General features: G+C 40.2%; 1 protein-coding gene across 2 annotated transcripts in view; it reads right to left on the bottom strand.

Annotated features, from left to right (window-relative positions):
- Positions 1 to 24082, bottom strand: part of LOC117482547 (polycomb group RING finger protein 3) — an 83531-nt gene that overhangs the window by 7650 nt on the left and 51799 nt on the right. For both annotated transcript variants that reach the window (XM_034130668.1, XM_034130670.1), the window contains exons 5-9: positions 22804 to 22859; positions 22393 to 22500; positions 14258 to 14346; positions 4490 to 4627; positions 715 to 795 (exon numbers count right to left, since the gene is read on the bottom strand). In XM_034130668.1, coding sequence (XP_033986559.1) covers positions 715 to 795; positions 4490 to 4627; positions 14258 to 14346; positions 22393 to 22500; positions 22804 to 22859 — 472 coding nt within the window. The remainder of the gene's footprint in view (positions 1 to 714; positions 796 to 4489; positions 4628 to 14257; positions 14347 to 22392; positions 22501 to 22803; positions 22860 to 24082) is intronic.

Raw genomic sequence — 24082 nt, 5'->3', positions numbered from 1 at the left:
CCCCCCAACAAACAGCAGTTAGCTTTATCATCCAAAGCACGATACGCCTGTCAGGATTTGTGGTGCTGATCATTTTCAAGCAGTGGTGAAAAGGAAGCACTTTTTTTAAACCCTTACAAAATAAAAGTATGTGGGATACAGTCTAGATATAACAGAGTGTGTTGTTGAGCTGCAAAGATTGATGAAATAATCAGCATCTATTTTGCTGATAAAATGCTGTTTTCTGCTTTTCAAATGTGGAAAATAACTTGTTTTTATCATTAAACCCTAACCACTGCAACAAAGAGCAGTTAACTTGATCTACCGTATCCACTGACATGATGAGAAATGAGATCATCAACTATTTTGATATTGATAAATTGTTGTTTATCCCGTTTTTTTAATCATTTTTAACTGAAAATCTTTTGTTTACCTGAAACAAAACACTAAAAGACATCACCTTGGATTTTAGGATAGGAATTAAAAATATCACATGATACAAAATTATCCAAATCTCAATTTCTGGGATATTCTTTTCAAGATTTTAGATAAATACTGATTTCAAAGTTTGAGATAGCAGGCCACATTTGAATTTGTCATGCCTCTTGAAGAAAATCATATAAGGCAAATCAACAAAGTAGAAATGCCTTTAAATCAAAATACAAATGACTCTCACAGTTCTTCACAGGCAATATATAAACCATTCGCCACATGTGTTCCTGAAGCATGACTTACCTTAAATCTCCATCTTGTCACAACAACAAATTTCAAAGTGTGGTCCTTTCCCAAAATTTCCTCGTTGCATAAAATGTCCAGCTGTGAAAAGACGACAAAAAGGAGATTATTAAACCATTTCTGAGTTCAAACTGAGGTGTACCACACGACAAAACTATGAGTAACTCTGGTTTGAGGCCTCTGTAGTAAAACTTCCACACTCCTTATTTTTCAGACTGAGTTTTAACATTTCTTTTTTTTTGCACACAAAGCACATTTTAGATATCGGGATTTAGGATCGGGCCGCGGGCTCCTGAGCAGCAGTGAGGCTTTTTGGGAGAACAGAGAAGTTCAATAGTGAACACGAGGCTGCTGCGGCTCCTGTGAGGAAACATTGATATTCTGCCGTCAATACTGAGAGAGAGGAGGAGAAAACACTACCACAGCGCCACCTGTTGGATCATGAAGGAACAGCAGCTGGTTTTTATCAGCTCAAACACAGAGAGCGTGGAAACGGTCCAGGTCTGCGATCAGGAAAGACTGAAAATAATCCAGAGGACGAGCTGAGATTTCATCTTCAAAGTCAACAAAGGCTGTTTTTGTGTCAAAATAAAATGACTTTTGAGGGAACACATCTAGGGATGCAGCCTCTTATGGCGCATTTCCACTGCAGGGCCTCGCACGGCTTAGTATAGTATAGTTAGGCCTTGGTAGGCCAGGCTCACTTTATGCTGCATTTCCATTACAGTTTAGTAGCTGGGGTAGTAACTATAGTAACGCAGTGTAGGCGGAGCCGTGACGTCATCTTCAATGCGAACCACAAACATCAGCCGTTAGCTGTTAGCACTCAGAGCTCACAGCTCCTCATATCTGTTCAGAAACTAGACAAAAGTTAAACAAGTACAAACCACAGACTGTCTGTGTCATGGCGAATACAGTCGCTGCTTTATTTATGTCTGTAGGCCGTTGTTGTGAGTGTGGACGGTCGGAGCATATACTGCGTTAGCTTAGCCAATCTCCATTTAGAAAACACGCATTTTAAAAGGTTTTCGCCTGCCGTCTGTCTGCAGACTTGCCAAAGCATTAATTCATGGTTTTTACTAACCGGTATCAGTATGTTGTTACTTCGGCATCATTTGGAAACGTGTATTACAATTAAATCACCGTCAAATATGTTCATTTTGTTGTAGTTGCCAGCGATTCTCTCACTAGTTTAGCATACTCAGCCCGGTTGTTGCCCGGAAAGAACCTCGATTTTGGAGAGCCAGAAAAACTGTGAAAAAGTACCCGCTAGCCGGAACTACGCCTAGTGGAAACGCAACCAAAAACGGGCCGGGCACGGCACGCTTAAACCGCGCTGTAGTGGATATGCGCCATTAGTGAACTAGGAATGTAATTGGATTATTTTTATCAATTAATTTGCCTTTTTTTATGCCTTGTATGAAACAAGGCATAAAAAAAGGCTAATTAATTGATAAAAATAATCATGAAGATTGACGACTTGAAAATAGAGAATATATTCGGTATGATTTGAAGCGTATAAGAATAAAACGCTCTCTTTCTCTCTCGCTTCCCAGATCCTTTCTGAGTTCCTTGTTTTCCTTTTTTAATGTATGCTCTTCCTACATCAGTGCAAATAAACCTACAGAAGAAAAGGAATGGCACTTTTTAACCGAAACACAGTTATTTTAGCATCTCAAATGTGAATATTTGCTAGTTTTTCTTCTGTGAACATCTTGAGATGTGTTACTGTTGGTTAGTTGAATGTCCCGCCCCGTAGCCTATCACGAAGAATGTGTTGGAGCGCTAGCCAATAGTAGTTTGAGTGTTACATAGTGATGACACAAGGATTTGAGCCTTTGCAGACCATTTACATGCACTAAAAAAAGGCCTAAAAACGCATCTTTTTAGAATAGCCTTTTGCTAGATCTTTAAAACCCCCACTTGTTGCCATGCCGACCTAAACGTCACTGTTTTTATTCTGTTGTTTACTTTATTATATTTAAAAAAAATGTGCTGTTGTTTGGTTTGAACCATTTTACTCTGTAGCACTTTGAGTTTTGTTTACTCAAATGGAAAGTGCGCTTATAAATACAATTTATTATTACTGAAACCTATAGAACACACTTCAGGAAAGGGAAAACCCCAGAAAAGCAGAGTAGGGTCTCTTTCAGAGTTTGATGAGTTTGGGGGTTCCTCCTCTTTTTATATAATCATTATTTAACTTCCTGCAGACGTTTAGCTGTGTGACAGGAGGACAGCGAAAACACGAGCAATGAATAAATATCTCTGTGTTTTCTGACAAAGCACGACGCTGTAAAGCTCGACTCGCCGCTGAAAACAACAGCTTTTTATGGAGAATAGACGGGACAACAATAGCTGGTGGGGGGACGGGGGGGGGGGGCTTCCCACTCATCTCTGTGACAGCCAGGAGAAAACAGACAGGAAATAAAAAAAATAGACGACACGGAGGCGTTTAGGATAATTATTCACGGCATCTAAAAATCTATCTGTCAAATTATCGCCCACTCGTCCCCCTGCTGCCATGGAAGAGGCGGTTAGAGACAATAAATAGAGGAATTACCACATTTAGATATCATAAGAGCTCTTTTCTTGCTGGATATAACAAACAAGACAAAAGGCCGTGAGTGAGTCAGCGCAGAAAAATATAATTAACTGACCTTTGTGTGATTTACTTCTGATTAACTCAACGCCCAGCTGGTGAGCCCAAACAAGTTTAAAGGGGACCTATCATGCAAAATGCACTTTTGTACGTCTTTTATACATGAATATGTGTCCCCGGTGTTCCAGGGAACTCACCAAGTGTCAGAAAACACAACCCTCTCTATTTTCCTCCATACCCAAATCTCTAAAAAAGGGGCTGCAACGGATCTGATAAAAACTGATCCAGATTTGAACACTGTCCTGACGTCAGGACGGTGGCGCTACGGCTATTGGGCCAACTCCACCAATCAGGAGGAGACAGACATTGCCGTTCGAAAGCGCTGGAGACACTGTAGTACATATGCCAGGCCTGTAGGTGGTGCTGTTCTCACGAAATGAGGCATGGCTAAAATGCATGATCTGTTTGGTATTTTGAAGAAAAAAAAAGTATAAATATGCCTTATATAGGTATGGTCCTACACTATATTATTCAAATATAGCATGACAGGTCCACTTTAAACAAAGTAGTAAGAATTAAAATAATTTGTCCGTTAAAGGACACATGATTCAAACTGTGTTATTTTTTAGGAACAAGAATTAAAGATGACTGTGAAAATGTGAAAAATTACTGTACACATTTTTCCACAAACTAAATAAAAATAATACAACTAAAACAAATGTAGTTTACTCTCACCCCAAACTTAGATCTTAGATTAAACATTAATGATAATTGGAGATAATTCTCTGATATCTAAGCACTTTTGTCTGATAATTACTTTTGCTTTTGTGAAGAAGTCTGACAATAACTAAAAAAAGACAGAGAGAAAAACTTTTAAATACTAACGTTTCTTTTAATTGGGTTTTTTTATGCCCCGTTACCGTTTAATTTCTTTAAAACTTGAATATATTTTCTTTGCATTGTGACCCATTTAAGGATTTACCTTAAAGTCAAAGCAAAGGTCATTAAAGGTCATTAACGTGCACAGAACCGTAAATTATCAGGAAAAAAATTAAAATGTTCTCCCGTATTTGTGTCTTTATCCTGTGATTTTTGTTGTTTATCAGTCACTAAAGCCATGATAAGAAACAGCTTCCTGTTGTTGTTGTTGTTGTTATGTGTTGTTTTGTGTACCTCATTAAACGATGTCAGGTTGAGCTTTTTGGCGATGAACTTCTTGAGGTGCAGGACGGTCGCCTGTGCCGAGCAGCGGATCCACTTCCTCTTCAGACCTCGCAGCTTGCTGCTGTTGCACTCCAAGCAGATGCTGACCTGAGAGGAAACACGAGGAGAGAGGACTGTAAACAAAAATACTCACACAGTCTGCACCAAACACAGCAGAGAGAGTACGATGAGCAAAAACCCGACACTAAACACAGCAGGGGAACCAGTAACAGGCATGTTGGTGTTGGTTTCTCAATACCTACAGTATATATCAATACTGTAGGTATCACCGAGTAGCAGTTTTCTCTATGGCAGCGGTTCCCAACCCACTTAAGAATCAAAAAATTATTCGCGGCCCACAAACAATACAGAGGCTAAATAAAGTTCTGATTGGTCAATTCAGAACATGTGACACATTGTTAATCCAGTAGAACAGACCGCTGTCGAGGACTGTAATGACCGTTGCTAAGGAGGATCAAGGAAGAGAAAGGAAAAGAGGTTCAAATAAAATCGTAATAATTAAAAAAAATTCCACACAAATCATAATGTTTTGCAAAATTTGGCGGCCCACATGCAATGCCTTCGCGGACCACTAGGGGGTCCACAGGTTGGTAACTGCTGCTCTATGGTAAATATATTTCAGAATTTTAGATTCTTTAAATTAAGATTGAGTTATTCTAAAACCTCAAAAGATGCTTTACGAAATAAATCACATTTTATGACGTTATCGCCACAGGTTAACACAACCACAAACAAAATCTAAAAATACTTAAAATGTCATTGATCTGATTAAATTAGTTGGTCTTTTTATTATAAAATCTACTTTTATTCGTAAATAATAATAATAATAATAATGCTCCGATCGCTAATTTTGTGGCCGATCGCCAGAATCAGTATCGGCCGATACCGATCGCCGATCCGATCGAGTGGGCGGGGCCTATGGGGATCTTCCATTTAAAGTGATGATGAAGGAGGCGTGTGGCGCAGTGGGTTGTGTGTAGGTGTTCGGATCAGGTTCAAACCCCACTGCAGTCAGCATGTCGTTGTGTCCCTGAGACACTTCACCCCAAATTGCTCCCGTGGGGATTGCCCACAGTATTGAGTATGTAAGTCGCTTCGGATAAAAGCGACTAACAAGTGACATGTAATGATGTTTAAAACTCAGTTAATGGGGCTCATTCACTGGCGCTTCCACAAACAACAACCAACATAATTATTACATTAGGTCTAACTCTTAATGTGTGTTCTGCTCCGCTCACCGGTCCGTCACAGCGGGCGGAGCTGCAGGATTTCTGCTTCACACACGTTGCATACCGCTATTTTATTGTCATTTTCGGACACCTTAAAATACTGCCAGACTGGTGAAGCCATTTTGGCGAGCTTGTTTTGCCGCGCACAGAGAAAAGTGTCATGTATTTTACGTCATGCGATCGGCATTTTTAGAGAGCACCGATCGATCGGCAGAGAGTGAGTATCGGCCGATCGATCGGAGGATCGGAGCATCCCTAATAATAATAATAATAATAATAATAATAATAACTGGTCAGTCCTTGAATCCCATTGTGTGCAGCCATAAGAAGAACAGACAAATGATTTAGATTCTAACCGGATTAATGCCCAAAAATCTGGAAATCTAACAAAATATTTTGATAGATAAAGACATGTTGTGAATAATACATCTATAATGTATTGAAAAAATAACTTTTCGACTTTAAAAGCTATAGATTTATTGGGGTGATTGGAAACAGCCGTACACGGAGACCACTGGGAACTAGTTCAACAAAAGAATAAATGAATAGTTGTAGTGGAACTAAGCTTCATACACTTGTCCACTGTGAAGACGTATTCCCTCTAATCTCCCATTAAAGCAGACTGAATGTTTATTAAGACTTCTAACAGCTGGTTAATTCATCCTGTTGTTCCGCAGGTTCCTCTGAAGCAGTTTTGCTTATTGTCTTCTTTGATGCGACTGAGCTTCACTGCTGGCTCCTGTTTGTCCTCGGGGGGGAGGGAGGTTTTGGCAGAGGATGGTTTGCAGGAGTCAGAAAGCATTACTGCCTCTGAGCTTCTGCCCACACACACCAGGAGACAGAGGAGGACACACACCTTGTGCTTCGTTATTCTGTCACACACTCTCTGTGGAGACGCGATAGCTAACATCACCTGCTCTCCGCTCACACCTCAAATAAACACCGCGCTCTATAAGCAAAGAGCAACACGTCCGCTCTCCAGTGGCTATAGAGGAGGCTGTAATGTGGAATGAAATCCTCCGTGGTGATGTTTCATTACATTAGTGACGTCTTTACGGAGCCGAAGACTCCCGCTGCCGTTAAACACACACACACACACACAGATGATGCAATATGGAGGCATATCAAGGAAACATCATATGTGCTTCTGTGGTGTCACGCAGAGAAAGAGAAGCACTTCTTCATGGGCTCATTACAGAGGCATGAACGCTGGGAGAGGTGTGAGGCAGTGTGTGTGTGTGTGTGTGTGTGTGTGTGTGTGTGTGTGTGTGTGTGTGTGTGTGTGTGTGTGTGTGTGTGTGTGTGTGTGTGTGTGTGTGTGTGTGTGTGTGTGTGTGTGTGTGTGTGTGTGTGTGTGTGTGTGTGTGTGTGTGTGTGTGTGTGTGTGTGTGTGTGTGTGGTGTGTGTGTGTGTGTGTGTGTGTGTGTGTGTGTGTGTGTGTGTGTGTGTGAAGAAAGCCAGAGTAGAGTGCTGAAAACAGCTTTGAGGATTCGAGGATGGATAAATAATTTAGAGGAAAGCGGCAATCTCAAATGTCTCCAAAGTGAAGTCTTTAAGCCCAAAGTATCTGGAGTTAATTCATTTTATAATTATTTGTACACCATATAGAGTTGTTTAGAGATTGATAAGTGCCAGCAAGTGCCCCTGATGTGATGAGTGATGGGACAGTATTGCTTTTTTACGTGATAGAGAACAATCAGACTTTACTGATTTTCCATTATAAGTCCTAACTGAATCTCCCTCTGGATGTAACATTGGGATTGTAGCCTTTGCAGACCGTCTACATGCACAAAACCTACGTATATAACACACTACATGAAAGGGAAACCCCTAAAAAGCACAAAATGGCCTCTTTAAGCATATTTTGATGAATATCGGTATCCTATTTATCGATTCCTTTATTCAATTACCCAGGATAATAAGGACATGACATTATCATATCGTCCTATGCCCAATATTTACCTCTGAGACCGTTTACTTCAGTCTTCAAGATAATGTCGTTTTCTCTGATAAATTCGGACTCGACTGTATTTCTGTCTTTCGTTGTTTTGCTGGTGCTTCACTGCTTCCCTCCGTGTTTTTCTCTGGCACTGCTTCACGCCCCAAGGTTAAACTCTGAAAGGTCGTCCAGGAGTCAGCGGGGGATGATCTGGAGGTCGGCCACGCGTGCCGGGAGCCTTCAGTGAAGTCGTGATGTTCAGCAGGGGGGGGATTCAGGGACTATTTTCTCTGTCATCTTCATTTGATTGAGGATTCTTTTTGGACCCTCTCCAGCTGTTTTCTCATCTGTATCTATTTGTATTGCTATATCATCCGACACTACTTCTTACTGGAGCATTTGCTTAAGTTCAAAAGACACGATTCTTCCTAAACATTATTATTATTATTATGTATTTATTTCAACAAGGACCATGCATACAAATACATTCATCTCAGAAAAGAGGACAGATGAATTATGCCAGATTTGAGCTGATAGCTAATTTCCATCTGCAGTCCTCAGGTACATAAATCCTTTGTTCTGACGATAACAAGAGGCGTTAGTTTGGAGATTAAAATGTACAATGTGGGGAATATGCAGCTGTAATATAAAGATATTCCTCCCCTGGCTCCTAAGTGAGGGTTTAACAATTAGGTCCACCAAACTGATCTGTAAACCCTTGTTTTCTTAGACAGAACTTAACATTTACAACCAAATGTGAGGGAAACAGTGTTTGATAATCCCTCTCCCCCTCATCTAGAAGTACAACACTCTTACGTGATGGCTTTCAGGGTTCATACACTTTTTCACCAATGATTTTCAATGACTTCTCCATGACTTCATATAATAGAAAAGTGATATATTTGGAAGGCCAGAATATGTGTTAATTCAAGTAACAACCACACTTCCTAAAAAACTGACCCCAACCAGGGTTCATACACTTTTTCACCAATGATTTTCCATGACTTCTCCATGACCTTTACCTAATTTTCCATGACCAATAAAATAACTCTGTCTCAGCGTACCACTGAAAATGGTTTATTTTAACATGGAACAGGAAAATAAGGTCTGCATATGAAACATGTTGTGCCTATCTAAAACAAATCAAATAGGCTTGCTAGCTTCTACACGCTAAAGCAACTCAAATCTCTCACCAGCAAAATACCTCGTCAGTTAAATGCCATTTTACGTTTCATTACTATACGATACAGTATTTATTATCATTATAGTACTATTTCGGCGATTAGATGAAATATAAATTATATTTGATGCAACTTTAGTTACATTTCCATGACTTTTCCAAAACTTTGGGAAAAATATTGTTTTCCATAACTTTTCCAGGGCCTGGAATTAGCATTTTGAATTTCCATGACTTTTCCAGGTTTTTAATGACCGTAAGAACCCTGGGCGTTGCATTTCATTATTTAGCAATCACCTCTCATTCAACCCTAAAATGTTGTTACAACCCTGTGTAAATAGTGTCACTGAAATGCATAAGAAAGAGTGTTTTTTTATACAGTGCTATCGTCTGTTGAAACACAGATGATTGACGGTTTAGTTTCAAGGGTCCTTACTCAACGAGGCCCTATTCTGCTCTTTGGGGTGTTATCTTTCCTGTAGGTTTCTGTGCATGTAAATGGTCTGAAAATATAATTACAAAACCTGAAAATGAGCATAATCGGAGCCTCTTTAAGAATATCAATACCTCCATCGTACTGCGTCGTGTTGCAGCTGTGTCCTTTCCCTTCATCCTTCTATCATTTTACCATTTCATTTTCATTCCAGAACGGTGACTTCCTCTCTCTCTCTTTCAATCCTGCACATCTCTCCTTTCCATCAGTCATCTTGTATCCCCCCCCCCCCCCCTCCCCCTCCTCCTCCTCCTCCTCCTCCTCCTCCTCCTCCTCCTCCTCCTCCTCCTCCTCCTCCTCCTCCTCCTCCTCCTCTTCTCAGTGACATTTGACACGTCTGCATTCAGCTCACACAGTCTGCAGCTTTAGTTATTCTGAACGCATTCTGCACCGCTGCTGAAAATCCAAAAGGTCGAGATCTCTCCCCTCCTTTGGGGCGCTCTGCTTCCCCCTCATGACATAAAGAGCTGCTGGAGCTGAGACTTGTTTTTTAATATCTGCATGTTGGGTTTCTGTCCTCAAAAAGACAAGTGTCCACACATTTAAGAGCAGGCTGAAGACTTTCCTCTTTAGTTCAGCGTACAGTAAGGACTGGTTTGAAACTCCCTTTTGAGCATCCTCATGGACCAGTGGCGGCTCCAGAGTATATTTGTTGGGTAATCTCTGGTAGGGCTAACCCATACAGTGGTGGGGCTCAAGTCAGTATTTGCAATGTAATTACATACACGCTCCCCCCGACAGTGAAACGCCACGCGTGAGGTTTAGATTATTTCCCTGTCTCAATCCAAATTGAACTGTATGAAATAAAAAGGCACATTTGTCTTGTAGTAAATAAAAAGGGCGACCTGGAGCCATTCCTGCAATTTCCCCACAGGTGAACAAGTTGACATGCTGAACACCCAACCCCTGCAGGGGGGTCTGGGGGATTCTTCCCCTGGAGATTTTTTGAAATACTAACATAAAATACACATTCTGGTACTCTCTTGAGAAGAAAAAAAAAATCTATTACCGACATATTTAAAAAAATGAATGCCATTTTAGTTTTTTGTGACTTTGTTCTGAAAGCTGAACCTGCTGCTCCTCACAGAGAGAAGAGGGAAGAGGCTGAATGACTTTACATTGTGGATAAGGGTGGATAGCCCCCATTGTTCTGTGTGTCAAAATGAAAGACAGCCCACACACCTATCAATCATCAAACCGTGGGGTCTTATTTCATTACGTGTTGATTTCTATCAACACGTAATGTTGTATCGATGTACAGAGATGTACTACCGCAAAAGTATTCTCCGTCGGGGCTTCCTGCAACAACACCACGCCGTTATCGTGATTCTGATTGGCCAGAAGACATTATCAAAGATGTGTTTATTGAGAAGACGATCACTACGTGACAAAAGTTTTCAAAACCGTTTCTAGTCTTCGGTATTTCCAGACAAGTGGCTACTGAAATCAATCTTACTAACTGCTGTCTGTGCAATTTACTCGGCGCGAGTTGGCGGACTTTATTTTGCTTACTTTAACATCATTTTTCATGGTGGGGCTGAGGTGGAGCTAAGCCATTTCTTGGTATGGCTGTAGCCTACCCCAGCCAGACCCTGTCATGGACCCTTCATTTGATGGGATTTTGGTAACACTTTATTTTAAGGTACACAAATTCACCATCAAGTAGTTGTTAACTAACATGCATATTAGCAGTATATTGGCTCTTTATTAGTCATTATAAAACACGTATTCATGCCTTATTCTACATGACCATATTCTACAAGTAATAAGCCATTAGTTTGTACATGAGTTTTGGTCTTAATATGCTCTGCTCAATATGGGCCTAATAAATGAAATACCTAATTTTGAGTTATTTAGACTTAATTAACACATGTCTTGTTACATAAGAATAGATCATATTTCTTAAGTGTTATTATGGGTGAATTACTATTCTTGTGGTACTACTGCCTTATTAGGCCCATATTGAGCAGAGCATATTAAGACCAAAACTCATGGACAACAACTTCCTGACTTGCAATAAATAAGCACTAATTAGAGGGTTCTTGAGGAAAACTCTCAACTAATGGCGTATTACTTGTAGAATGTGGTCATGTAGAATAAGGCATTATTAAGTATTACATTACATTACATGTTACTTGTTAGACGCTTTTATCCAAAGCGACTTACATGCTCAGTACTGTGGGCAATCCCCACAGGAGCACTTTGGGGTGAAGTCTCTCAGGGGCACAACGACATGCTGACTGCTGTGGGGTTTGAACCTGTGCCCCCCTGATACGAACACCAACGCACTATTACACTGCGCCACATGCCTAAAAAAGTATTTTATAATGACTAATAAAGAGCCAATATACTGCTAAAATGCATGTTAATTAACAACTCATTGATGGTGAATTTGTGTACCTTAATATAAAGTGTTACCGGAATTGTAATTATTGTATTCTAACTGTATTTGTGTCATGGACCCATTCATTGGTATTTTTCACATTTATCTTGTCATTTTAATATATTCTTAGATATGTTTGTTGTTTTTACATTATCATTCATGTTTGTTGATTTGTGAAGCCCTCTGAGACAAATGTGTTTTGTGATATTGGGCTATATAAATACATTTGAATTGAATTGAATTGACAACAACGACTCAAACCACATTTCCTTCAGCCTGTAACAATGCAGCCCAAGACGTTTAGTGTTTCTGAAACAGCCGTCCAGCACAATAACTCTCCGTGCATTATTAATATCACTTCTCAGGGTTGGAGAATGGGGCAAGAATACAAATTAATTTCCATTTTAAACGCCTTCAGCTGGACGACAGTGGTGTTCAAATCAAACAGCCGCTTCAGACAAAAGACTGCAGTAATTGTAAAAGCGCCTGGTTCCTCGCATGGGGGCCACTTTTATAAAGACAATAATTGATGTGCAAGCTTTTAAAGGCAATTGTTCCCACAATTATCAGCATCAGTGTTTTTGTCCTGTGGAGCTTTTGTTCCTGACAGACTGCTTTGTAACCCGCAATTATAATATCCAATTTGCTTCGTCTAATTTCGGCTAAAACACAAACTCACGGCCTCCCAAGATTTTCTTTTTATTATAAATGTGGTTTATTGTTTGACGGTTGGCACACATAGCTTATAAAAAACAACATGTTTTCACTTCCTTCTTGTTTTACCCGACCATGGAGATGTTTGTTGGTTTATGCACGTACATTTTTAGATATTGAAATCTGATATTTCAGTTTTTTTTTACCATTTCAATTTTTCAACATATTTTAGATTTTTAAGAAAGTTACAATTACAGAAGACATAGAAGCATCCTTATTAAGATCTATGAACCTTTCCACAGATTATATTTTATATAACAGCGGAGCAATTTTTGAATTAAAAAGGTACAATTTACCCGGAAACTTCTTACAATTATTCCCACAACAGTGTTTATCTTAAAAATTAAACATGAAATGGCATTGGGTGAAAATGGCTTTCAATATAGATTGGATATATTCTAGTAAAGACAAATATATTTGGTGTTATCTGTATTATTATATGTTTTATTATCTATATTATTTGTTGTAGGTGGAAACACTGGTGTGGAGGATTACAAAAATATATATTGAAATGTATTTAAAGGTCACCTATTATGCAAAATCCACTTTGTCATGTCTCTTCTACATCACCATGTGTCCCCTCTTCTTCATGTCTCTTCTACATCACCATGTGTCACCTCTTCTTCATGTCTCTTCTTCATCAACATGTGTCCCCTCTTCTTCATGTCTCTTCTACATCAACATGTGTCCCCTCTTCTTCATGTCTCTTCTACATCAACATGTGTCCCCTCTTCTTCATGTCTCTTCTACATCAACATGTGTCCCCTCTTCTTCATGTCTCTTCTACATCAACATGTGTCCCCTCTTCTTCATGTCTCTTCTACATCAACATGTGTCCCCTCTTCTTCATGTCTCTTCTACATCAACATGTATCCCCTCTTCCTCATGTCTCTTCTACATCACCATGTGTCCCCTCTTCTTCATGTCTCTTCTACATCAACATGTGTCCCCTCTTCCTCATGTCTCTTCTACATCAACATGTGTCCCCTCTTCTTCATGTCTCTTCTACATCAACATGTGTCCCCTCTTCTTCATGTCTCTTCTACATCAACATGTGTCCCCTCTTCTTCATGTCTCTTCTACATCAACATGTGTCCCCTCTTCTTCATGTCTCTTCTACATCAACATGTGTCCCCTCTGTGGAAAGAGAGTCTGAAAGTTTCAGGAACAAAGATTCTCTCTCTTTTTGTCCTGATCCATTTCTATAAAAACCTGTCTGAAAATGAGCTGATAAGATTTTGGCCACTTTATGATGTCATAACGATTTTGTTGTCTTGTGTAACCATTAGCCAATCAGCAACCAAGGTAACCCCCCCCCACCTTATCACCTGAATCTCCTCCTAGAGCACCATTGAGTTCTTTTTAACCAAATCTCTCTCAGAGGGGCGTGGGGAGGGGCTCCTTATTTTCATCTAAAGTAACAGACAGAGAATCAGCACTTTGGAAACAGGGCTGAAACAGAGGGGATTATGGGTAATGCTGCAATGATCTGTTTGGTGTTTCAGCCAATCAGAGACAGGCTCTGGATATATCTGAGACCTATAATATATTGATGAAAAACAGTATGATAGGGGACCTTTAAAATATTCTGGTACAAACAATAGCTCTCTGAACTCTCGCTGTCAACAGTTTATATTGATTTAGGCAAAAGTTCAGCGAGGTTCAACTGTATGCAACTTTTTAGATTTTTCTTTGAATTTAGTCAAAACAAGCCTCTAATGAAGTCAAAAAGTCTGATTCTCAGAGAGGAAATGATCTCTCTGTGGATCAGGTGAGGTTTACCTGCTCGTCGCTCCGGTGATAGTCGTTCTCCTCCTCTGGTTTCTCCTCTCCCGGCTCCTTATGGACCGCGTCCTCTGTTTTTGTGTCGCCTGTGCAGAAAACCAAAGAGAGGAAGAGCGTTGAGCCGCCATGTTGTAAAATATCCAATCCAACTTTATCTATACAGCACATTTAAAAACAACAGAGTGGACCAACATCAATAAATCAATAAATATATAAAATAAATACATTTAGACACAACTGATAGGACAAAAAGAAACTAATGTAAAAGCATGAGACAATAAAACCATACTTTAGCCACAGACTGAAAAAACCCTCATACTTGACCAGGGTATATGCAGGAATCCTGAAGTCTAATGTAATACCTTTTAAGACCCTTTCCATCATAGGCAGAGTTTGACATTTGCGCTTGGGGGGGCAAACCTTTTTTACTGACGTCAGTACACAGTCCCAACTATTGCGTGGGGTGCTACGGATACAGTAGCAATAAAGCCAGCGCTCACCGCACTAAGTATGACTTTTCCATGCCCGCCGTACACACACACTCATATGGAAGGGGCGGTCTCTCCCCCCAACAACAGTGCGTTACATAACTGTAAAACTTATCATAACTGTGCACATATTATACTTATTTGATAACTACTATATCCCTTGGTTACTTGAACACGCTACAATATTATTAACCAGCGTCCTACCTTATTAAAATATTGATATATGAAATATTTGTATTGGAACAGTTTTCGACGTAGTAATGCTGTAACATATTTCAGCCACTAGGGGGGGCAATTTACCTCACATTTACTATATACAGTATTGATTGTCCTTCCTCCTTATCTTCCAACCATTTGGACGCAGACTTGCATTTCCCCATAACGATGTTGTTTAACAACCGGCGTAAACGGACCTTCGCACGCTATCAAGCAGTGAGCGTGCGATGTCCTGTTCAGATGACGTCACATCCAACGGGATGCCATAAATAAACTACACAGAATCACACTACACATCTACGCAATGATTACATTCAGGCAGACTGTAGAATACAACCTCTTTGGACAATTTATATACTTATTGAAAACAAGCTACTAAATGTAATACCTTGGAAAATGCCGTTTAATACTTTTTAATAGCCTTAATTTCGCTAAATTGATTCATCAACTTGTAATACTTTTTAAGACCCCGCGGACACCCTGATGATGTAAAAAAACATTTTAAAACACAACAAAATAGAAAACCCCAATTTAGAAAACACAGACGGATACGTCGTATACGTGGTCTACAAAAGCACGGGAGAACAAGTAGAGATTTATAGACCTACTATCTAAATTATAAATACCAATGAATATCCACCTTCTCAATCAGGCACAGCAACACATCTCAACATCCACACATGCATATTAAAAGCAAAACTGATCACAAACATGTCTTTAATTGTTAGTTTAAGGACTCGTCTTTGTCTGCGGTCAGATCCACGATGGAGGAGCGACGGATGTTTCTCTAATCAATGTGAACAGTGTTGAGCTTAATTTACGTCCACAGTGCTGTTGATAACTTGTTAGAAACAGACATGTTTGTCTCTGCTCTGTTTTAACAGCCTGTGTTCTTTGGAGCATTCAAACATTTCCTGCAGAGATCCATTTAGAAAGTAATTACATGTCCGAGGGTGTCAAAGCGTTCTTTATACGACTTATCCGCTGTCTGGGCACGACTCAAATACAACTTCTAACCCGGAAGACAGCTGGTCGCTCTCCGTACTGATTAACGTACATAAGGTATCGCCAAGCTCTACCTTGATTCAGTTCTCTTGTTTTACACGTTGTGCCTCTTTCCCAAGAAAAGGTTCGTTCCTCGACCAAAATGTGAGGACAGAGCAGCAGAAGAAAGAGATTCATCACACTGTGAAGCGTTACTGAGGTGAATATGTTCAGAGTGATGCATGAAAGGTAAGGTAGTGTTTAATAAAACATCAGATACGTGTTTGGGGTTGAGCTGAAGGAGCCTGTTTGAAGCAGAGCACCTCGAGTTGACTATATTAAAGGAGTTTATGTGAAAACCATGAGGTAAAAAGTGTTAGATGCCAGAGAAGGATATGATCAAAATGTAAAGAAAGTTGTATCCATTTGATACGTTTGTTTGGTAGTCTGAAAAGGACTTTATGGTCTTAATAGACTCATATTTCTTTGGTCTATGCTGAATGACTTATTTGAAGAAACCAATGAGCACATCTTTGGTAAACACAAAATATATATGTTGTAAGTGAATGACTTATGAGAGAGCATTCAACTTGTGTCATTTTTAAGTGGATAAATATACTTTAATCTCACTCCTGCCTCCTTTACTTTCCTCCTTGTTCCACCTTCAAGGGCCCTAATAGGCCAATTTACAAAAGAGCGCTGTCGCGCCTTAAAAAGATGGTTTTATCTGAGCAACACTCAAAACACGTATAATGACCTGTGTTTGCAGACACCCGATGTAACACAGTATCCTCATCCCGTCTGTATCTGTTTCACGACTAAGTCTGACCCTTTATCCATGAACTGTTTTGGTTTATCATTGTAACCAAAAGCACTTAGGTCAAATGAATCTAAGTATTTTAGTTCCCAGAGTCTCCTGCTGTCTCACTTCCTATCATACCTGGATTCTTAGAAGATAAAAGTACACCTAAAAGCTGTGTGAAGTAGCTGCTACAAACTTGTCCAGGACAGGTGTAGTTATAGAGATATTAGTATGGATTTTCTTGTTGGCTGTAATATCAGAGCAGTATTGATTCTTTCAGATATAAAACTCAGTTATCACAGACACTATAGTGGAACTGTGACACCATTACCGCACGGATAGGTATTGCTTTTCTGTAACCTTTTCTAAAAACAAAGAAATTGGCTCTATTTCTCCTGGATTCAGAGGCTGTAATAACAGTGTGTGTGTGTGTGTGTGTGTGTGTGTGTGTGTGTGTGTGTGTGTGTGTGTGTGTGTGTGTGTGTGTGTGTGTGTGTGTGTGTGTGTGTGTGTGTGTGTGTGTGTGTGTGTGTGTGTGTTCACCCCCTCTGCGACCATTTTCCATTGCGGCTAAGTGTCACCACTCCACTGAGTATTAGAGGAGCGGTCTGCGCTCGTTGTGATGTCTCCAGAGTCCCCTGAACTGATTGCTTATCAACAGATCTCGCTCTTATTGTCCTGTCTCACCTTCAAACAACCCTGGAGTGTCTCTGCCAGTCTACACAGAGATGAAGAACCTGTGTGTGTGTTTGCAGAAATTGCATGATTGCTCGAGTCTGGGGGATTTTAAAAAAACAGAGCGTTATGTCTCTTTCAAGGTTTCTGACTCATTTGGGATCTATCAAATCACAACGGCATGTACAACGAGGATATGAAGCGAGGCAGCGCTGGGTTGAGACGGAGTGTGTGGGAGGTTATATTGTCATTAAAGAGGAAAGTGCACTCCGCTGTCTCATCACAGCACCGTGTCCTTTCGTTTTCTTACGTTAAGTGCTCAAGAAAGCAGACAATCTAGAGAAATGAGTCTGGTGGAGAGCGATGTTTTGTTTTGAAGATGCGAGGTGTTGTTGGGGAGAAAGACCCGGTGTGTTTGCTCTTAAAAGTGAAATGAATGGAGTTTCTTTGTCAAAATAAGATACAGTAGCAATCCCTTACCTTAACCAGTTTTTACAAGCATTTATTACACTGTGATTCTGATTTGACTTTGAAAACCTCCTGATCGATGAGCATTGGAATGATACGCTACCACGTTAGATTTTCTAGTTTTTCTAGTGTTACAATTTAAATGTAATAATCAATACCTAAGACTAGTGTCCCTCCATTTGCTTACGTTAAGTGCCCAAGAAAGCAGACAATCTAGAGAAATGAGTCTGGTGGAGAGCGATGTTTTGTTTTGAAGCTGTGAGGTGTTGTTGGGGAGAAAGACCAGAGGCCTGTACTACGAAGCCGGATTTTCGCTTAGCCGGCTGACTTCAGGGAAAACTCGGGCTTTCCGGTCCTACGACGCTGGTTCTCTTTTTAGCGGGCTAGATCTCCATGGTAACTTATGCTGAGTGGCTAACCTCCTCGGGAGGAGGTTAGGTTCCAGGCTAAGAGATCAACTCAGTGAAAGCACCGCCTGCTGACCAATCAGAGCTCCGTGTGCGGAGTTTAAAGCGATCAATTCATATTACAGGATAGAGGAAATACAGAAAAACTGCCGTTGCAGGAAAGACGGCCGGCCAAAATCACCGACTGTGTGAACGTGAAAATTAATAGAATATCCCCTCCCATCTTCAGAGCAATCTGACTATTATAACATTAGCGTTAAGAAAGCTTACTTAAATATCTGCCACGACATAAGTAACCGGATCAGAGTAACATTAAGTACAGTCCGCGGCACTGTGAGTGCAGACGTCGACGTGTCCCATTATCATTCATATCATATCACATCATAATGTATCATATATTTCCTTATCTGAGTCAGCTTCTTGAGCCGTATCTGGCCGTGCAACACTCACAGTGTCACATACTGTATGCAGAAGTATTATTTTAAGCAACACATTAAGTTGACGAAACACTGGAGTCAAATGTAATTAAAGTCAGATCGTGTCTTAGACGGGGCAGTGATATCATAAACCTGTTAATGTACGCATTCAAACACTTTTTCTTTTACCAGCTGTATTCACCTTGCAGGTGCAGCTATGTGGCTTTGATCCTGGATAAAGTGTTTAAGTCATGGATGTTTAAAGTTTAACTTCTTCATATTTGACTCATATTATAGTTCACTTTTCATTCAGGAAGTATGACGCTGCGCTGTCAGTACGCTTGTCCACGTTTGTGATTGGTCGAATGCTCCAGATACCACCCCTTTCATGTGAACGCGCACCTAACTAGATAGGACACGGCTGGCTTGAGCGATCCACTTGATATCCAGCGTCGTAGTACAGCTTAGCCAGAGCGCGTATGTTTTGGATTGGGCCAACCGGCTAACTCAAAACATATCCAGGTTATGTTGAACCGGCTTCGTAGTACAGGCCTCTGGTGAGTTTGCACTTAAAAGTGAAATGAATGGAGTTTCTTTGTCAAAATAAGATAAGATTTACAGTGTTACAGCTGCTAACCCTAACCCTAGTTTAAGATAAGATAATATGACAAAACAAAGGCATTGCACATAAGTAGAAATTAAAAGAGTAGAAATAAACAATTCTAAAATGTAAACATCTCAAAATAGAAAAAGAAACTGCTTTAAAAAGTACAAAATAGGCCGTGGAGATATATCTATACAAATCTGACCAATAAAACACTATTGAAGGGTCGATTTACAGCTAACACAATATAAAGCAGGATATTATTAACAATCTAACAATCTCATTTATGTGGATGTTTAACAGTGTGCGTCAAACAAAACACATTTTATATTATTTTATGTGAATCAAGTACTTCAAGGTTTTGTAAAGTTTGTTATATTTGTTTGTCTATTATTTTACATTTTTTATATGTATATAAATTCTTTACAAATTAGTTAGTAGACAAGTTTTAGCCGGGCCGGCTCAGATGATTGGTCGTGCTTTTTACAGCGCCACGGCTTCCACAGATTAAATGTTTGTATGTATTTATTGTCAAAGCATTTAATATATTCATTGCTATCGGGATGTTAAGAGCATTCCATGGAATATAACAAAAAGTGTTTCTGAAGTGAATTACCTACCCCACCTTTAAGTGTGTGACGAGTTAGGAGGTGCAGAGGACTGACATTATTGTTTTTTTCTCAACTGCATTCAAGTTTGACAACAGCTTTGAGAATTCACAGCACTCTTATCTCCACAGCGGGAAAAATGTCAAAAAGTCTGGTGTTAGAACGCTTTAAATGCACAAAAGACTCACTTGGAAACCTCCTGATTGATGAGCTTTAGAATGATATGCAACTACGCTTGATTTTCTAGATTATCTAGTGTTCAAATTCAAATGTATCTATCAATACCTAAGACTAGAGACCTCCTATTTGTTTGTATTTTATCACACTGAATGTAAACGATACAATACCCGCTTATATTTCTGTTTGTCCAAATGATCCTTTAAACGTGTTTGTGTTTGATAATGTTTGTGTGTCTGTATCTAAACCTGACTCAAAGCGCCGAGGCACAGGAAGCCGGAGAGCACTTCCACTTCCATTTGAGCCTTAATTACCAAAATCAGAGAGGGGGATTAAGTGAGCGATTAGTGCCGGCCTCTGGGCGAACATTCACACACAGTAGCTGGAAGTGAGTCGCAACCGAAAAGCTGTCGAGCACAACAAGGAAGCTGGGGACTTGTTGTGATTGGCTGAAGTGTCTCCATCTCTACTGCCTAATGGGGTCTGCTGTTACTCGTGGCTGTGCTTCTAATGTTATCATTATGATGTGGGGGCTTCAGTGTTTATATGATACAGTGAGAGGAACTGGAAGATCCCGCTGAAGAAATGATATACACGGCTTCCAGAAATCTGAGCGATGTTGTGCTTGAATATTTACACTGTTTGGTAAAAAGATGTAAGAAATATGCAGTTTTTCGCAAATGAACACGTGTTTTGCAGACTGTGACATCCTGTTTCACAATGACCTAAAGTCTTATGTTATGCTTGAAGACCTTGTATTTTTTCTTAAACTTGGGAATATAAAATGTACTCTTATGGCGCGTTTCCACTACACGGCCTCGCTCGGCCCCGCTCGGTATGGCTGGGCCTCGTTAGGACTGGCTCACTTTATGGTGCATTTCCATTACAGTTTAGGAACTGGGGTAGTATCTATAGTAACGCAGTGTAGGCGGAGCCGTGACGTGATCTTCAGAGGACCCCAGAAAAACAACACAGCCGTTAGCTGTTAGCACTCAGATTTCACAGCTCCTCATATATGTTCAGAAACTAGACAAAAGTTAAACAAGTACAAACCACAGACTGCCTGTGTCATGGTGAATACAGTCGCTGCTTTATTTATGTCTGTATAGGCCGTTGTTGTGAGTGTGGACGGTCGGAGCATATACTGCGTTAGCTTAGCCAATCTCCATTTAGAAAACAAACATTTTAAAAGGTTTTTCCCCTGCCGTCTGTCTGCAGACTTGACAAAGCATTAATTCATGGTTTTTACTAACCGGTATCAGTATGTTGTTACTTCGGCATCATTTTGAAACGTGTATTACAATTAAATCACGGTCAAATATGTCCATCTTGTTGTAGTTGTAGCCCCCTTGCCAGCGACGCTCTCTCTAGTTTAGCATACTCAGCCCGACTCAGCCTCGTTGTCTCTGGCCCTAGACCCGCGATTTTATGAGGCCAGAAAAATTGTGAATTAGGACCCGCCGGCCGGTACTAGGCCAAGTGGAAACGCAACCAAAGACGGGCCGCTGACGTCACAGCCCTCTTACACCGTGCTCCGCGTTGTAGTGGAAACGCGCCATTAGTGACTCTGTTGGTCGCTCTTACAGGAAGTGGTGTTTCCTTCCTGCTAATGGCTCAAATTGACTCCGAACGAAAAGCCAATATGTTGTTTGTAGTACATTTTGAAGACATCGGGTTAGTGGTCTGTGTATGACTCAAACCAACAATGAGATTGGGTTAGTTAGCACACTTCAGAGCATTGAGCTATTCAAAGTAAAAGTGCTCCTTCAAGACATTTCCAACCATCAACACACGTCTATATCCATGAAGACCTTTAAATAAATGAAAAACCTCGATGTAAATGTCTCCCGGTAACCCTTTCCATTAAAGAATAAACCCCACTTTAATGTGCCCACACTCAAATATAATGAGAAATGTAGAAAAACAAACACATATATGGCGAGTACACATGACTGTGCTTTATAAAAGGTTATTATGTTTATCTCAGTCAAGTTCTAAAGTGTGCATCTTCACCCTTCAGTGGACGCTCGTAGGACCACTTTATTGTTTGTTTGACCACATCAGTCAAATGTACTTCCATTGTTATTTGGAGGACTTCAACACAGAACTCATATCCCATAATAAAACACCTTGTTCACGCTGTGGTCCCCATGTTGGTTATGAACTACCTTAAGGTCATATTGCACCTCTGTCAGCAGATATTGGATTCAGGATTCATTTAAACTATTTACATATTCAAACAGACAGAGAACATCTTTGAGCTGAAGGAGGAAGTGTTGGATCGTACCGTTGCGTTGATCTAGATGCGTCTTCATGTGGCAATGATCTCCTTTAATGTCTCCCGGCACCTCCATCCCCAACTTCTGATAAAAGTCCCGCTGCTTCTTTATCTCCGCTGCAGGAGACAAAGGAGGAAGAGAGGAACAATTAGAGAGGACAGAGACTATCTGTCAAGGTCACTGGGTCTTTAAAAACTCAATGGTGTGTGTAGTTATGTGTGTGTGCAATGAAAACACCTCCAATAAGTCTTCTAAGTGCAGCAATGACAGTGTAAATATTGCATACAAATGTAATTCTGTCAAAGTGAGGCCAAACCAATGATAAAAGAAATCAGTAGTTACAGTAGAAGTGGAGTTTGAAGGCTTTTAGTTGTATTGTTTGTGTTGCATCGTTAAAAGGGACAATAAACACAACTCACCCTCTTGAAGTCCCGGTACCAATTTGTAGACAATGTCTTGCATTGTTCTGTCATGGCTGAAAAGAACAAGAAGTTGGTAAGTAACCTTATCATGTCAAACACATAAACATATGATTTAAAATAGTTTACCAAAAGTCTTTTGCACATATACAAATATAAAATGAGTGTAAGAAAAATATAAAAATGTGTTCAGGAGGTTTGACACCAATACAAATAGACATACACACAAACAAAAATGTTAAAAAAATAAAAACATTATGCATAACCCTCTTTTGAGTATACTGTACATGACATGTCACTTGTTAGACGCTTTTATCCAAAGCGACTTACATACTCAATAATGTGGACAATCCCCACAGGAGCAATTTGGGGTGAAGTGTCTCAGGGACACAACGACATGCTGACTGCAGTGGGGTTTGAACCTGTGCTCCCCTGATCCCAACACCGACGCACAACCCACTGCGCCACACCCCTCCTTACTGTAGACTCGATGACACTGTCTGCTGCACAGCTCTACTCAACAATAACCATAGAGGCAATTATTGAGAAATGTCCAGTGGTTTAATCAAATAAAAGTCACTGACAGCTGCTCTCAGGGGCCATGGTGTTAAATATTCTTCCTGTAAAGCTGTGCAGGTGACACACAGAGTGGACTCAGGGCTGCCGTCACCATGCTGCTGCGTTTTGACAACCAGATAATGGACACGACATGTGGAGTGTGTTCTGATTTTATGGAGGAAAAACTCTTGAAATACAAGTGGCATGCTTGAGTCACTGTAAGGTCTCCAGAACACAGCGACACACAGCGACACACAGCGACACACAGCGACACACAGCGACACACAGCGACACACAGCGACACACAGCGACACACAGCGACACACAGCGACACACAGCGACACACTGACCCCTGCTGCATACGTTTGGAGGTTTAACACTTAATGAGAGTGCAAATGTTACTCAGATTAAAGAAACCTCTGTTAAACGTATTATTCATTTGAAAGGGCTGTTGGACGGACTAACACCATTCTTTTAAAACAATATTAACCAAGGGGATTTTACTATAGTGGTGATGGAGGTCTAACCAGGGTTCATACACTTTTTCACCAATGATTTTCCATGACTTCTCCATGACCTTTACCAAATTTTCCATGACCAAAAAAATTACTCTTTCTCAGCGGTACCACATGGAACAGGAAAATAAGGTCTGCTTATGAAACATGTTGTGCCTATCTAAAACAAATCAAATAGGCTTACTAGCTTCTACAGACTAAAGCAA

The sequence above is a fragment of the Trematomus bernacchii genome, unplaced genomic scaffold, assembly GCF_902827165.1.
Source record: "Trematomus bernacchii unplaced genomic scaffold, fTreBer1.1, whole genome shotgun sequence".
Classification (NCBI taxonomy): Eukaryota; Metazoa; Chordata; class Actinopteri; order Perciformes; family Nototheniidae; genus Trematomus; species Trematomus bernacchii.
The sequence above is the reverse complement of the archived record's forward strand: the minus strand, read 5'-3'. Positions and strand labels throughout refer to the sequence as shown.